General features: G+C 39.4%; 2 protein-coding genes across 3 annotated transcripts; one reads left to right on the top strand and one right to left on the bottom strand.

Annotated features, from left to right (window-relative positions):
• Positions 1-881: 881 nt before the first annotated feature.
• Positions 882-4,456, bottom strand: fosl1a (FOS like 1, AP-1 transcription factor subunit a). Its single transcript, XM_071457389.1, has 4 exons — positions 4,074-4,456; positions 3,449-3,706; positions 2,305-2,412; positions 882-2,188 (listed from the first exon to the last, which is right to left on the bottom strand). Exons 1-4 carry the CDS (start codon positions 4,176-4,178, stop codon positions 1,631-1,633), a joined length of 1,029 nt encoding a protein of 342 aa, XP_071313490.1. The 5' UTR covers positions 4,179-4,456; the 3' UTR covers positions 882-1,630.
• A 3,569-nt stretch (positions 4,457-8,025) lies between these two features.
• Positions 8,026-14,260, top strand: yif1a (Yip1 interacting factor homolog A (S. cerevisiae)). Of its 2 annotated transcripts, XM_071457390.1 has the most exons (10): positions 8,026-8,043; positions 8,115-8,205; positions 8,596-8,647; positions 9,840-10,084; positions 11,015-11,119; positions 12,424-12,502; positions 12,588-12,645; positions 12,742-12,897; positions 13,107-13,200; positions 13,533-14,260. In XM_071457390.1, the coding sequence occupies exons 3-10, from the start codon at positions 8,617-8,619 to the stop codon at positions 13,689-13,691; spliced, it is 927 nt and encodes a 308-aa protein (XP_071313491.1). In that variant the 5' UTR covers positions 8,026-8,043; positions 8,115-8,205; positions 8,596-8,616; the 3' UTR covers positions 13,692-14,260. The 2 variants fall into 2 exon arrangements, with proteins under 2 accessions (XP_071313491.1, XP_071313492.1); XM_071457391.1 differs by lacking the exon at positions 8,026-8,043 and having other exon boundaries at positions 8,118-8,201; positions 13,533-13,894.
• The last annotated feature ends 581 nt before the right edge of the window (positions 14,261-14,841 follow it).

Here is a 14,841-nt window from a genome sequence, read left to right as displayed (position 1 = left end):
GCTCCCTCTCTGTCATACAGCCTGACTTTATGGATGTTCATCAGTTTTATTTTTGGATCTGTATTTGCACAGTCTGGAGAGCTGAAGAGGACAGTAATGCTTTCACCCACTTAGCGATGCACAGACGTCCTCTGACAGCAGAATCACACACTGATTTTTTTCTCCCTCATGCTCTCTCTGACTCTCTCTCTCTCTCTCTCTCTCTCTCTCTCTCTCTAACCCCATTTTAGCAGTGATCCAATGCCCTCTGAGCCATGTATGTATTAGCAAGAGATTCGCCTCATTTTTGGGAAATGGAGTAACAGAGAACACAGTGTTCACGGTTGAGGGGCATAGAGCGGTCATTCGTTTGTCATATATTATTTTATTTTTCAAACAGGCTATTATTTTCTCAATTAATCATTTAATCTGTAAAATGTCACCAAATAATAAAATAAGACCATTTATAATTTCCCAGAGTCAAAAGTTAAGTCTTCAAATTTCTTGTTTTTTTATGTCCAAAACTCAAAGATATTCACTTTACATTGATATTTATAAAACACAGAAAAGCAGCAAATCCTCACTTTGAAGAAGCTGCAACTGGAGAATATTTCACGAATATTTGGTGCTTGATCAAATGCATGAAACAATTGATCAACTATGATAACCAATCAGATGATCGACTATGCGTTTCATTCCTACAGTGTTCATATTCCAGTTTGGGTTAATCTGGTGTCTCAGCATTAGGTTTATGAAGTTTTAAAATATTTTTTGCACACTTCAAATGATCCTTTCAAGAGATTCGCAGAATCTGATGAGTCTCTTGTTTTTAAATTGTCAACTCATCCTGTTGTTTGTCTTGTTTAACCAATAATATTACATCATTACAATTCCCACACAAATACGAACACTTGTTCTTTATTATCCATAAAGTACAGTTTTGACAAAAGCTAAAAGTAAGGCACTGCCCACCATAACAGTTCATTTGCCAGAGAAAATGAAAACATTATCAAAAATATATTACACTCATAAAAAATAAATATGTGGTTATGTAATCTATATCAACTCCTATGGCCCAGCCTTAGTGGTCAATAATTTGCATAGACTATATTAAACTTCTTAAACGATGCTTAGAAAAATAAGGACCATTTATTTGTAAGTACTCTATTTCCCTTGGTGAAAACATTCATAAAGTGTTACATTACATGACATAAAAATGTAACAAGTCATTCAATGCAACATTGGATAATGTATAATTATCATATATGAAATATTATTTATCAATATGTGCTATTAGTCTTGTATAATCATTTAGAGAATATATTGTTCATGCAATTCTTTCAAATTAAACCTCAAACAAACTCATTCTACCTCGTAGCTTTTAAAATTAGAAATATAAAGTCTATATTTATATCAAATCTAAAAAAGAGTGTAACATTCATATCCTGATAATGCCACTAATTATCTAAATACAGAATCAATTTTCTAAAGCGATGAAATGAAGCAGATGCTAGTTCATTTTGGAATGATTATTAGAATCATCGTTTTCATTTCTGTCAAGTGTCCCACAGATCCTCTTTGTCACACACACTCAGACAATGACTGCGTTGAAATGAACATTAGTGTTAAGCCAGGATCACAGGGCCATCAGTCACAATGTGAGGATGGTCGGGGAGTGCAGGGAGTGATCTGATTGGTCACCACTGCTGCTGCTGCGGCGATGAGCTATCCCACAAGGCTGTGGGGCAGGAGACTGTTGGACGTTTCCCTGATGTGATGTAGCATTGGATGTGATGGAGGCGCTGGTGTCTAAAGAGGCAGAGGGATAAGTGAAAACCATGCCAGCTGTGAACGCCATTAGCGAAGGAGTGGATGTGAGAACCGGGGTGTGGAGCGACTCTGATTCAGCGGCAATAGCAGAGGCCACCGATGTCACGGGCTTGGTGGGGATAGTTATCTTTGGTTTGGGTTTCTCCATCTTTGTTGGAGGTTTGGTTGAGGGTCCAGGTCTGCTGGAGTCCTCTGGCTCCATTTTGATGCCTGTCAAAGAGGAAATTGGTGGATTTGGGTCAGAATCTGAATCGGAGTCCTCTATTTTACAGATGGGGCGGTGAGCTTCCAGGACCAGCTCAAGCTTCTCTTTCTCCTTTTGTAATTCAGCTATTTCCTTCTGTAAGCGGGACTTTTCGTCCTCCAGCTGGTCAGTCTCCTACACCAGGGCAAAGCAGAAAGAGACAGACACATAAATTCTCTCAAGCCTGACTGAATCCACTGCCTTGTCTTTCATGTATTAATGTTATGACATTTTCTATAATGTTCACTCACACTTTGCAGTGAGTCCGTGAGCTCCCGTCTGCGATTGCGACATTTTGCTGCTGCCAATTTATTCCGCTCCCTCCTTACTCTGCGTCTCTCCAGCTCTTCATGGGACAACTGATGGGGAGAGGAGGAGAGGATATTAAAATACATAACACAGGTTGTCCTGACACAGTGAAGTGAAAGTCAAACCCACTCCACGTTTTGGGCAAACAAGTAATCCCTAAATCTGAAATGTACAGGGAGGTGTGGAGAGTCCAACAAAGGCAGCATGACACAGGAAGAATACTACCACCGTGTGTGTGCTCTGAGTCATCACAGTCATGGCGGCTGAAAGATTTTGAAATGTCTGAGCTTTTGTGCCTTTGTAACACCCTGACTCTGACATCATCCAGTGCCCTACCAAATAATTACTGTTCATCCCATATTTCCCGCCCTTTCGAGATGATGAGTCACACTCAGACCCCACCAGTGACTCGGGTGTGAGTCAGAGAAAATGACTTGCCCCTATGAGTCACATGACACTCCACTTCCTGTACCATGAAATTACATCTCTAAGAACAAAAATGTGCGGGTGATATGTGCCAATGTGAACCTGATGAGCCCAGAAAATGATCCTACAGGTGTGACAATAAATGATGATGATGGTTCTTGGATGAAAGTTGTGTTTGATTGGGTCATTTTTAACGTCTGTTTGATGTTGCTCTGACACGTAACACCGCTCTGCTAACAGAAAGCAGATCATTGCAAACAGTGTGTCACAGGTGATAATTTAACTGAGTCAACATCGAGTCAAAGTAAACACAGCAGAAGAACACAAACAGAATGCATTCGCCTCTGGAGATTACATTTTTCTTTTCTTACTGAGAAAAATCTAAATAATGTTTCAAAATATTGTGTCTAATCTTAAATGGATTCGTGTGATGTGCAAGTCTAGTGGAAATAGATCAGTTGTGTCACTGGGTGACAGGATATTACACACCAGTTACACAGAAATGAGTGTAACACTCTCCACACCTTACTACTTGCATCCCCTCTTGGGTAACTATGAATCCCAAGAGTCCTCTTTCAATTTCTGTCACTGAAAACGCTCATTATTCAAACAGTAGAAATGAAACAAATCCATCATATTATTTAAATATTACTTTCTTACATGGTCATCGTTTCTACGCCTGGTTGAACCTGCAGTGTTTGCAGCTGCTCTTATGACCCCCGGTCTGAGAAGCTGAGAGTGGGAGGGTGGTGGACCCATCGGCCGTGCCCCTGAGAGGGTTGGGTAAGGAGGTACTGGTGATCTTGAAGGGCCCGGTGAATGCATAAGAGAGGGTTGGACCAGCCACTGGAGGTCCTGGCTGGATGTGATGGCATTGAGGCTTGGTACGAACTGGCTGCTGCCTGGCATGGCAAATTTCTGTCAAAACATAAGAAAAAAAAAAGTAAAAAAAAAAAGGAGAAGATAGAAGTACTGAAACAGAAGGCTTAACTTCAACCTGTGATCCATAACAAAACACACTGTGTCTGAGGTGTAAATCAAAAGTTATTACAGTGAGAGATGACTGATGAAGATTATCATGATTATGTTAATATATAAGTCAGACTTTTTATTACATACACTAACACTGTAATAACTTGTACGTCATACAAACACAACCTACATGTGAACTGAACAGTTTTAGCAGGAGCCTATTATATGTTTACTAAATTATTCACAACTTTATAAAAACAGTTTCATTCATATTCCATTCCACTGAAGCCTGGTGCGGTGGGGGCACACCTACCTGCTCCTGCTGTGCGGTGGGGGTGCTGGTGCTTCCCTGGGGTCCCGAGCTGCTGCCTGAGTACGCCGGGTTGCCGCGTCCTTGACTCCCAAAGTTTCGATACATCCTTTCTGTTCAAATGAAGAGAGAACCGGGCCCAGGTGCGGCTGTAGAGCCTTCAGACCTCACCGAGTGACTTTCGGGTTGAGTCTCTTGAGTCAATTCAAACTCGGGGTAAGCCCACCTTATTGCGGTAAGTCGGCAGAGTCCAAACTGCTCTGTCTTCAAGGGGGGATGAGGAAGGAAATACCGCCTCGCCTTTTTCTCAAATCGCACTAAAACGTCCGAAAACGACTTTCAGAACATTCTCTGGGTGTTAGTCACACATGCAGAAGCCGGAGTCTGGGGCCGGTTGTGAGGTTGTAAACTCTTAAAGCGAGCCTGCACATTTGCCACGCCCCTCTGTCATTACGGGAAATACTGTCGTCTGGAATCTCTCACGAAGCGCACCACGTGTCGTGACGTCGTTGACCATATTTGGTGAGAGTTTCCTCCTGAGAGTAGCACCCGGGATTCCTCGCACAGCTTCCCCTCATCTTCTGACACCAACACTTCTGCTTCTGCTCCGTGTTTACTGGTTTCTCTTCTTCTGATGGAAACACTACTACTACTGTTTCCTGCTCCGGTGGAAGCTCTGTCACTTATACAGTGTTTTGTTTACACAAAGGTTCAATTTGTGGTCTCAACAAATCTACCTGAGCAGATTAAAAAAAAAAAAAATTGCACTCAACTATTATTTTTTTATTTGCTGTGCTTTGCAGAGAGAGGGAAACTATCTATCTAACTTATCATTTCCACCAGCTAAGAAGACAGTTTTAAAAATCTGAGTGGATAGAGTTTATTACTGTGAAAAATGTAACCTTATGAAATTTCAAAATAAAGGCAGACAAACTTTCTCTTCGTGGCTAAAAACAGACACATAGTTTATCCATTCCCAACCCTATGGAGAGTTAACAAGTAATAAATGTTATTTCAGTATACCACTTATTATGGCCATCAAACTTAGCTGTATATTAACCTAATGTAAATGTACTATTACATTTACTATTTTTCGTAAATGTAATAGTAATAATATTAATGTGAATTCATACATTTTATTAGTTTTAAGTTACATAAACTTAAGTTTTTACTTTTCATGCTAATATCAATGTCAGATTTTATATTGAAATAATGAAAACATTTGTTTTCAGTAATGGATGTTATTTAACTGCAGTTTAAAGTATACCACCCTACTAATAACTTATTTTCACATGATTTTAAGGACTTTTAACTGTTCTCCAAAAAGTACAAATACTTTTACATAAGAGGAAATTCCACTTTCATCATATACATGCAACTGTCAAGAACAGCAGGGTGACAAAAGAGGCAACTCTACTCTTATATCTTCAATATGAATCAGTTTCAAGGTTGTATGTATACTACAGTTATAAGGTAGATTATAAAGTGTAGGCAAGTTGGGTACTTGTGCCTAATTGTGTTGAGGTTTTTGGCAGCCACTCTCACTTTACAAACCACATCAATGTGCACACATGCCTGTGGAGATGAGTCAGTCAATTGACAAAGCTGCTCGTGTATTTCACCATCCGTTTCAACGACTGTTTTCTACTTGCAAGCACAATATAGCACCTAGTAAAGATTCAAAAAATGCATGCTGTAGATTCGGTAAGCTTAGTCTGTCACAACAGCTGCTGACCTTGCAGTCCCTGAGGACAGAGTTCCCGGCAAAGGCTGGTTTCTCCTAGCTGCTGACTGTTGTACCAGTTTCTCATGTTACTGCTAATACTACGCCTGGGAATAAGGATTGTCTTTTTTTTTTTTTTTAAACCTCTATGTTAATTGAAAAGACAGTTTCTAGTTCACTCAAGAAAGTCTTCTTTTTGGAAGTTAAATGGGAAAAAACATACTACTGGTTGGTGATCTCATATAGGAACTGAGACTTTGTGGTTTCCTTGTAACTTGTGAATAAGAATGGAGACAGTGAATAGAAACTGAAGCTGCCAGGAGATTGTCATTTTACAAGCCCTTTACCTGCTGCTCACTGATCTACTCACCTGCTGAGTCTCACATTTCAGATTTCAACAATATTGCACCCTGTAATAATGAGAACACACATGCAGGATGTTTTTTCTTTCAGTGTGTTCAGTGGTACCACGTGAAGGGAATATGGGTTAAAGTTGAGTGCCAGATGACTAAAGCTTCAGGTATGCAGTGATGACACACTTGCTATGTCTCTGATTGTGACATGTCACAACATGTTGGCCACCATTTTTTCCCTTGATTACATCTATATTCACCTGCCTGTAGTTTCATTTGACTTTCATATGGCCAGGAAAAGGCTGCTCAACACATACTTGCATTTTGCTGAATAAAAATGTTTTTATCTTTATCTATATTCACATCTGAGGGTGTGGGCAAGTTATTTTCTCTTTTACTCCACATTTTCCCTCCAAAAGTTTTTGGATGCATTTTCTAGGGGGGATGAAAGAAGTTTAGATTCCATTACAATTTACTCACCCTAAAAATCTCCACATGTATTCACATGGCTCATCCACACCCACACACTCATCCCACACACTCACGTGCTTCTAACAGCATCCTCAAGCTACATTTGAATTTGGTTTTGTTGGCATTGCAGTTAATGCCTTGTTCATTCTTACTTCAGCACAACAGGTAGATTATTTTACTGTGACTCTACAGTGCAGTTTTGAACATCACTGTACTGAGACTACACTGATTGTCTCAGTCATGTTTATAGAGGAAAGAGTGTCTACAAGTAGATATAATTTGATAGATATTAAATGCTACTATAATAAATACAGTTTTCTCATTGTAAATGGTGTGGAAATAATAATATAATATAATATAATTAAAGTAACAGCATTGCAGCTACTCCAGATGGAGCTATATAGGCAACTGCATTATATAGGCTACCATTTAGTTGTTTAAAATTTTATGAACCCAGCATATGTTGTTATATATAAAGTTTTGTATGTAGTGACTCCAGCCTCACGGGACACAGAGAGAAGAGTAAAAACTATAAAGTTTCTCAAAATGTAAATGATCAGAGTACAAGTAACTAAAACTAAATAAAAAACTCCTTCAGAGTATAACGTAAATGTACTTGGTGACTTTCTCCCTTCAAGTGGTACATTTCTGATCTTTCTAATAGAGGGTGTTGTTAGAGACTATATGTTAAATAAAATTGATTTGACTTGAAACATTAACCTGTAATGAGTACAGCAGTGTCAAAGGTGGTCTAACTATGTATAAGCAAGGCTGGATTATGAACCAAGCAAAGCAGGAGTGTCAGAAAAATGGAGCACCAAGTTGTCATTATGCTGCATAATGAGCCCTGTCACTGTTATATATAATACAACTGTATCATCACTATTGCTTTATTAACATCCAAGCAAAAGTTTATTGTTATAGCAGGTTGAGGTGGAGCCAGTTCTACCTTTTTATATAGCCAGGCCTACTATCAACTTATTTTATCAGTAAAAATGTTTAATTTTCTACCTCATCGTTTGCGGGTAAAATCTGAAACTGCAAAATAACAGTGTCTATAATTGTCAAACTAATGAAGTGAATTAAAGAGTGCTATATGTTCCTCTGAAATATAGTGACATTTAAGTAGGCTATAGTATAGTATACTAGCTTATCATGGAACTATTCAAGTAAAATAGGCCACAAGTAGTGTTAAGTACTTATGTATTTTAAATAATTTTCACCACAGCCCACTGAGGAGTCATTTCAGCTATAGTAACACATCATGTTTTATGATCTTACTGTGTGTTGCAGGTAACACTGTTCCCTGCACAACTGCAGTTATGTGCTCAAGCAGAGGAGCTGCTGCAAGAACATGTGTAGTTGAAATGCGACGTAGACACAAAACAGAAAAGCTACACATGAAAGCTAAGCCCTGGGAGTGCTGGTATGAGCTCTTCCTGTGTGTACTGGAGTCACTGTGTGCTGTGCAGTACTTACATGTCCTCTGCCACGCAGGCACAGCGGAGCCAGCCAACCGCGGTGGATGGGTGGGATCAGTGCTAACATCTGATAGCCACGTAGCTAGCTTCCAACGTTAGCCGTGTAGGTAAGTGCTCTAACCCTCGGTATCTTCTTCATAATCGTAATATTATTCCTCAGACAAGCTGTGTGGACATTTACTAGGATATTTACTAAAGTATTTATTTCGCCTGTCCCGGTCTGCGGTGCGTCAGCTGAAAATATGATGTTATAACTTAGCTTGCCAGGCTAGGTAGCTAGCTAGCATTAACTGGCAGCAAGAGTGGCCCCGTTAAATAAGTTTATACGAAGGTTAGCTGGGTAGCTAGCATAGTGTTGTGAGTTAGTCTACAAATGGTTTCAAGTCAGTGTTAGCTGTGGCATAACAACGTAGAACTGCGTTTAGTTCGCGGACCAAGATGAGCAGAGCCTTCAATTAGCTGAAATGTTGCTAACGTGTCATTGTTTTTATTTTAAGCTAACGTCAGCGAACATTACAATGGACTTGCCACATCACGGGTACCGAGCAAGTAAGTGTAAAGATGAATAACCATCAGTTGTCACTTTGAAAAGTTTTGCAAAATATCCACCCATAGTTGCCACTTCCTTTTTTTTCCACTACAGCACGACACACTCATCTCATCACACTGCACTGGTGCTGTCACCTGGCTGGTGATGTGCACTAAAAGGTCACAGTTTGCAAGGCACAACTAACTGAAACTGGTGCAGTCTAATGCTCCAGTGCTTCAGTAAATCCTACTTTCATTAGAGTCATGTCTGCCCCCACTGAGGAGGACAGAACCTGAATTAAATCAATATTTGGTGTGATCACACTTAGGCTTTAAAACAGCACCAGTTCTCCTCTTACACACAGTTTTCGAGGTAGATGTGCAGGTAGGTTGTTCCAAGCATCTTGGTGACCTTGCCACAGTTGTTCTGTCTCAGTGTCTTCTGTCTGCTCATGTGATCCCAGACTGACTCCATGATGTTGAGATCAGGGCTCTGTCAGGGCCACACCAATCTGTTGCAGGACTCCTTGGTCTTCTTGTCACTGAAGATAGTTCTTTATGGCTCTGGCTGTTTGGGGTCCTTGTCATGCTACAGAATTAACTTGGGGCGGGTGAGATGCCTCTGTGGTGCTTTTGGGTGATGGTTAAGAATCAATATTGTTAAAATGTTTTAAAAACCTGTCAATGTAATGCAGTCTAATTCAACAGCACAAAATGAAGTCCTCACAAATGTCCATAAATACATCTTTACAACATTTTGACCAAAAACTGAAAATTACAATCTTTGTGAAGGTGCAGAGCTGCGTTACTTATTTTTTGCACTACATTAGTTTTAGCTGAGGATACCTAACAAACTGGCAACTGAGTGTAAACCTTGAATGACTTTAAGGATCAATCTTACAGTAATTTAACAACAGACCTGGGCACATTTTTGGAGTAACTGCAGTGAAATGAAATAGAATTCCTCCAAAAACAAAATAAACCAGCATTAATTAAGGAGCTCCATATGTTACCTTGGTCACCACAGAGCATTGTTTCTCTGTCGATAAGGGAAACACTTGATGTGGTTGGAATATCTTAAGTGATAGGATAAGTAGTGTGTGTGTGTGTGTGTGTGTGTGTGTGTATTTGTATTTGATATTGTGAATAATAAGGTAATAACACCATTAAATATCATCCTCCATATTCTCCAATGTGTCCATCCTTTCCACAGCTAAACAGAGAGCTCGTGCAGCTCCCACCTCAGCAGATTCTGTCCTGTTTGAAGACACCAGCTCTGCAGCACCAGCAATGAACAGTCAGGGATACTACACTCCTGGGTACAATATGGCAGGACCCTCGAATGACATGCAAGGGGGTGCTGGAGTAAACAACCTGTTTACTGACCCAATGGCCAACGCTGCAATGATGTACGGCTCCTCTTTAGCCAACCAAGGAAAGGACATGGTAAACAAAGAGGTGAGGAAAAGCGGGATATTCATAGGATTCCTGTAGATATGATATCCAGCGCTGTATGTATATGAATGGGAGATGTTCTTGATGTTCTTGATCCATCAACCTATAAATAAGATCAAGGCCTATATCGAGTAACTGGCACCACTTCACACAAAATGTGTCTCAGGTAATTGAGATCACACGTCACCAGTCGTAAATCCAAGTTTAAATGTAGCCTAAACACATTCTGAACAATTTCCACGTGGTTTTAAAGTTTCTTTGCAGCCGTTTGACTGAGTCTGCAGATCTAGAAGCAGCCTGACTCACAGCCCCTTTGGATGTGATAAGATATTAGGTCTAAACAGGAGAATAGAGACATTGGAAATGCAGTAATTTGTTTTACAGTAGTGAAAAAAATGTTTTCATCCATGCAAGTGGGTTTTTTGTGCCATTATTTAATTTTTGTCCATTAAACTGACTCTTGCTTTCACAAGTACATAATTTAAGGTGTTTAACTGACACAGTCTCTCTGCGGGAGCAGCCAGATACTTTGTGCTGTTCAAATACTTCCTAATGATCCTTTGCCTGATATCAGTCACATCTAGAGCCTTTTCACAGTGAATATTTTTATGTCAAAGGTATGTAATTTTTTTAGTGGACAGGTTTTTAGTCATACTTTTCCTCACCCAGGAATAGAGGGAGAATTGTTAAAATAAATGCATTGCTTGTGGAAGTCAGATAAATATCACTGATGTTGTTTTTCTGGTTTGGCAGCTTTGTTACGCAGGTGGTTCAGAATACATCGACTGTGCGTCAAGCTAGAGTGATGCACAGTCCTGAGGGCAGCCACAGCCTTCTTTAAAAATGACTATGACTCATCTGTATTTATTAACTTTGGCAGACTGTTGCTCCTTTAATTGTGAAGTTAATGTTTGCACTTCTTCTGCCTTTCAGATCGGCAGATTCATGTCTGTGAACAAGCTGAAATACTTCTTTGCCGTCGACACCAGATATGTCCTGAAGAAACTTATGATCCTTATGTTCCCTTACACACATCAGGTAATCAAACCATTCATCCTGTCAGACTTTGTCCCATGTCAACGTACGGGACAACACAAAACATTTAATAGTTAAACTCTCCATGATAAGTTTCTCTGGTATCTTATTTTTAACCACTTATCACATTGAAACTGTGCAAACAAGATAATCAGCCACTTAATCACTAAGCCAGCTTTATTTATGAACATCATAAAGCTGTGATTGCCAGTGAGAATATAAACACACACTGAGCTCGGTGAATTCCCACAACTTTAACTTATTCAGATTGTAAATTAAGTCATTTTGTGCTCTGATAATGTACAAACTGCACAGAGTGCAAACTCTCTTTGCAAGAACAGGGTCACATAGATTTAGCTGATTGACCCTAAATACTATTTGCTACTACACAGTATTTACAACCACTACAGTTTGGCTGTAATGTTAGTTTAGTTCCTCATGGTTTGGGTTTCTTGAAGCAGTAAGTCTGGTGATATCCTGTATTTTTCTTCTTGTCAACAAATCCTATGAAACAATCAAAACCAACAATGAATTGATTCTAATAACAAGTATCATCTGCGTAGTTATAGACTTCGTCCTCCTCATCAATGAGCCGTGGTCGACATGTTCCTTCAGAGCCATCAACATGGACACAGTAGTTGTAGCACTGAGACAGTCCCACATACTCAGACCTGCTGCTGATCCACAGCTGAAATGATTCTTATTACTAATATAAACTGCAGCTATATATTTGTGACCTGTTTTTAAAGATTTATGTCTTCAGTTGGAACTAATGGGCTTGGATCTGAGTACCACAGGGAGGGTGCAGATGTTGGAAAATATTAAGAGAAGAAGTAAAGTATTGAGGGACAGACCAATAAACTGTTGATTTTGTCTTTTATAGAATAATATAGAACAAAAATATAGAATATTTCTTGGCTCATTCATTTAATGAGGATGTTCTTACAAACACATGACGTAGAATAGTCCAGCTTCATGTCTTATATCGTAGTTTATACTCTGCTTTTAAAATACATTAAGTCGAGGCTTCAGTATCTTTGAAATGTCCAAGATGCAATGAAGACAATGCTACTAAACATCAATACATCCGCGCTTCAGTAACATACACAGAGACACTAAGATGGCCTCAAGTGTGGCCTTTTTTGCAGGATTTTTGATGTATGGTCCCTCAGTGGTTTCGATCTGTTGCAGTGTAAATGGACTGAAAAGCAGATTGTTCCATCTAATAGACCCTGAGAGCATCATTTGCATGTAACTCTGTTCGACTCCTCTGGGTGATTCATACTGTATTTGTGTTTTCCTGGTAGGACTGGGAAGTTCGTTATCATCGGGACACTCCTCTGACTCCAAGACAGGATGTGAATGCACCTGATCTTTACATACCGAGTAAGTTTTCCATAAATAAATCAATCATACATATATTAATCATATAATCATATATAATGTCTGAACTGTCCTTTCTGTCTTTTAGCAATGGCTTTCATCACCTACATTTTACTTGCTGGAATGGCCCTGGGTATCCAGAAAAGGTGATTCCTCCTCATTTAATTTATTTTATATCTCACAATAAATATGTTATATGTTAAGTAAGTTAAATAAGGAGTGTGTGTTGTCCTTGTGTGAAGGTTCAGTCCTGAGGTTCTTGGCCTATGTGCCAGCACTGCCCTCGTGTGGATCATCATCGAGGTCTTGGTGATGCTGTTGAGTTTGTACCTGCTGACCGTACACAGCGACCTCTCGACCTTTGATCTCATTGCCTACAGTGGATACAAATATGTTGGGTAAATAGACCTCAGATGCAGATGTTTTGAAATAAGTGTGATGACCAAAGCTGCTCCTCATCCTCACTGAACAGATCACGTAGTACATAAAAGATTTAGATTATGACTCAGCTCAGTGGTTGAAATGTAGTTTTGAAAATGAGGATATTTTAAAATGTAGTTTGGTCCATGTCAACATTGTGAATGTTTTTCTTTGTCTTCTCCTATAGGATGATCTTCACAGTGTTGTGCGGCTTATTGTTTGGCAGTGATGGATATTTTGTGGCCCTTGCCTGGTCCTCTTGCGCCCTTATGTTCTTCATTGTGAGTATTTTGAGTCTTTAGAAAAGACTGGGGACTGGACTTGCAGAGATTGAATAGGAAGTGAAATTTTTGAAACTGTTAAGTTTACAGGTGGTGGTGGGTAGATTTTATGACCTTCACTTATAATCAGGCTGTTTCTCCCTGCGTTCAGTTTTCATGCTAAACAGTAGACATGAGAGTGGCATCAGTCCTCTCATCTAACTCTTGACAGGAAAGCGAATAAGCTTATTTACTAAAATCTTGAACGATTCTTTCAGTGCAGTCAGTTTTGTAACTTCCATATTATTTATGTTAGTCTGAATGTGGGTTTAAAGATGTTACTGTCTCCTCAGGTGCGATCTCTAAAAATGAAGATCCTCACCTCTCTCTCCTCGGACTCCATGGGAACCGGATCAAGTGCCAAACCTCAACTGCGCCTTTATATCACCGTAGCCACTGCAGTGTTTCAGCCAATCATTATATACTGGTTAACCTCTCACTTGGTCAGGTGACCTTGAGGCATTTAATAACCTGAAGTCCATGTGTGTTGGACCCAAAAAAAATGTGGTTGAGTGTTTGTACACCTTCCTTTATACGCTCTTTTGTCAGTAAACTCAAAACATGTGTAGACAGTGTTGAGCTGCAGCTTGTCAGATGGACTTGTTCATAATGTAGTCGTTTCATGGATATAACAAGAAAGTGTGACAGAAAACATCTCACCGGAAGACTGTTGTTTTCTGTTGTTGTGTACAGTAACACTGGCAAATGCTTATTTCTGGCCACCTAACTTTGAACACAAGGGCTTTCATTGAGATTTCTTTGATCCTAACATGGATTCAGTTTAGGTTTCATTTTATATAATGTCACTTGACATGCTTTCCAGTGTGTACACCACACACAGACAGAAACGCACATTACACATATGATTCACCTTTTGTTTTTCTGGTATGGTAATGTTGCTGCAATTCCTCTCTCCTCTTGTCAACCCTGGATTTTATTTATCTACATTTGACAAAGCATGACAATGTTTGGATTTTTGTAGGAAAAATAAATTTATTTAGCTTTGTGTATTCAATTTTAACCTTTTCTGAGGCTTCTATTGTTCAATGCCAAAAAGCTACACAATGTGATTCTGCATGAGTTGTAGCTTATCTCCTTCTGAAAAAATATTTATTTGCGTCATTAAGTAAGATTTGATTTCTGAAGGTGGTGCCAGAGCTCAGAATATGGCCGACAGTCTGTGACTGAGACAGATTCATGCTGCAAAGTTATACTCAGAGATGGAAAGTAACTGGAATTCATTTAGTTAGAATTACTGCACTGTGCACAGTTTTGAGGTACTGGTGTTGTACAATGTTTACTCCCTTTACATTTCAGGGGGAATTGGGTCATTTTTATGCCTACATGCTGGTGACAGCTGTGGCCAGAGGCAGTTTGTTTTTGGGGTGTCCATCCTTCAGTGAATTTCTTCAAATTTGGCCAAACGCTCACTTGGACTCAAGAATGAACTGATTGATTTAGATTTACATAATCTGCTTTAATATTAAAATGCTGCTTAAATGTTAATACAGTTGTATAAAACATAACAATGACAGGGGTCATTAAGCTGCTTGTCTACTTGTGATGCTGCGTTTATCTGAAACTCTTCACCAGTGGTGGAAG

Source organism: Trachinotus anak, unplaced genomic scaffold (genome assembly GCF_046630095.1).
Source record: "Trachinotus anak isolate AG129_WGS33_773 ecotype Australia unplaced genomic scaffold, CSIRO_AGI_Tana_v1 ptg000021l, whole genome shotgun sequence".
In the NCBI taxonomy this organism is placed as follows: Eukaryota; Metazoa; Chordata; class Actinopteri; order Carangiformes; family Carangidae; genus Trachinotus; species Trachinotus anak.
Note: the sequence above shows the minus strand (reverse complement) of the source record. Positions and strands in the feature narration are given on the sequence as shown.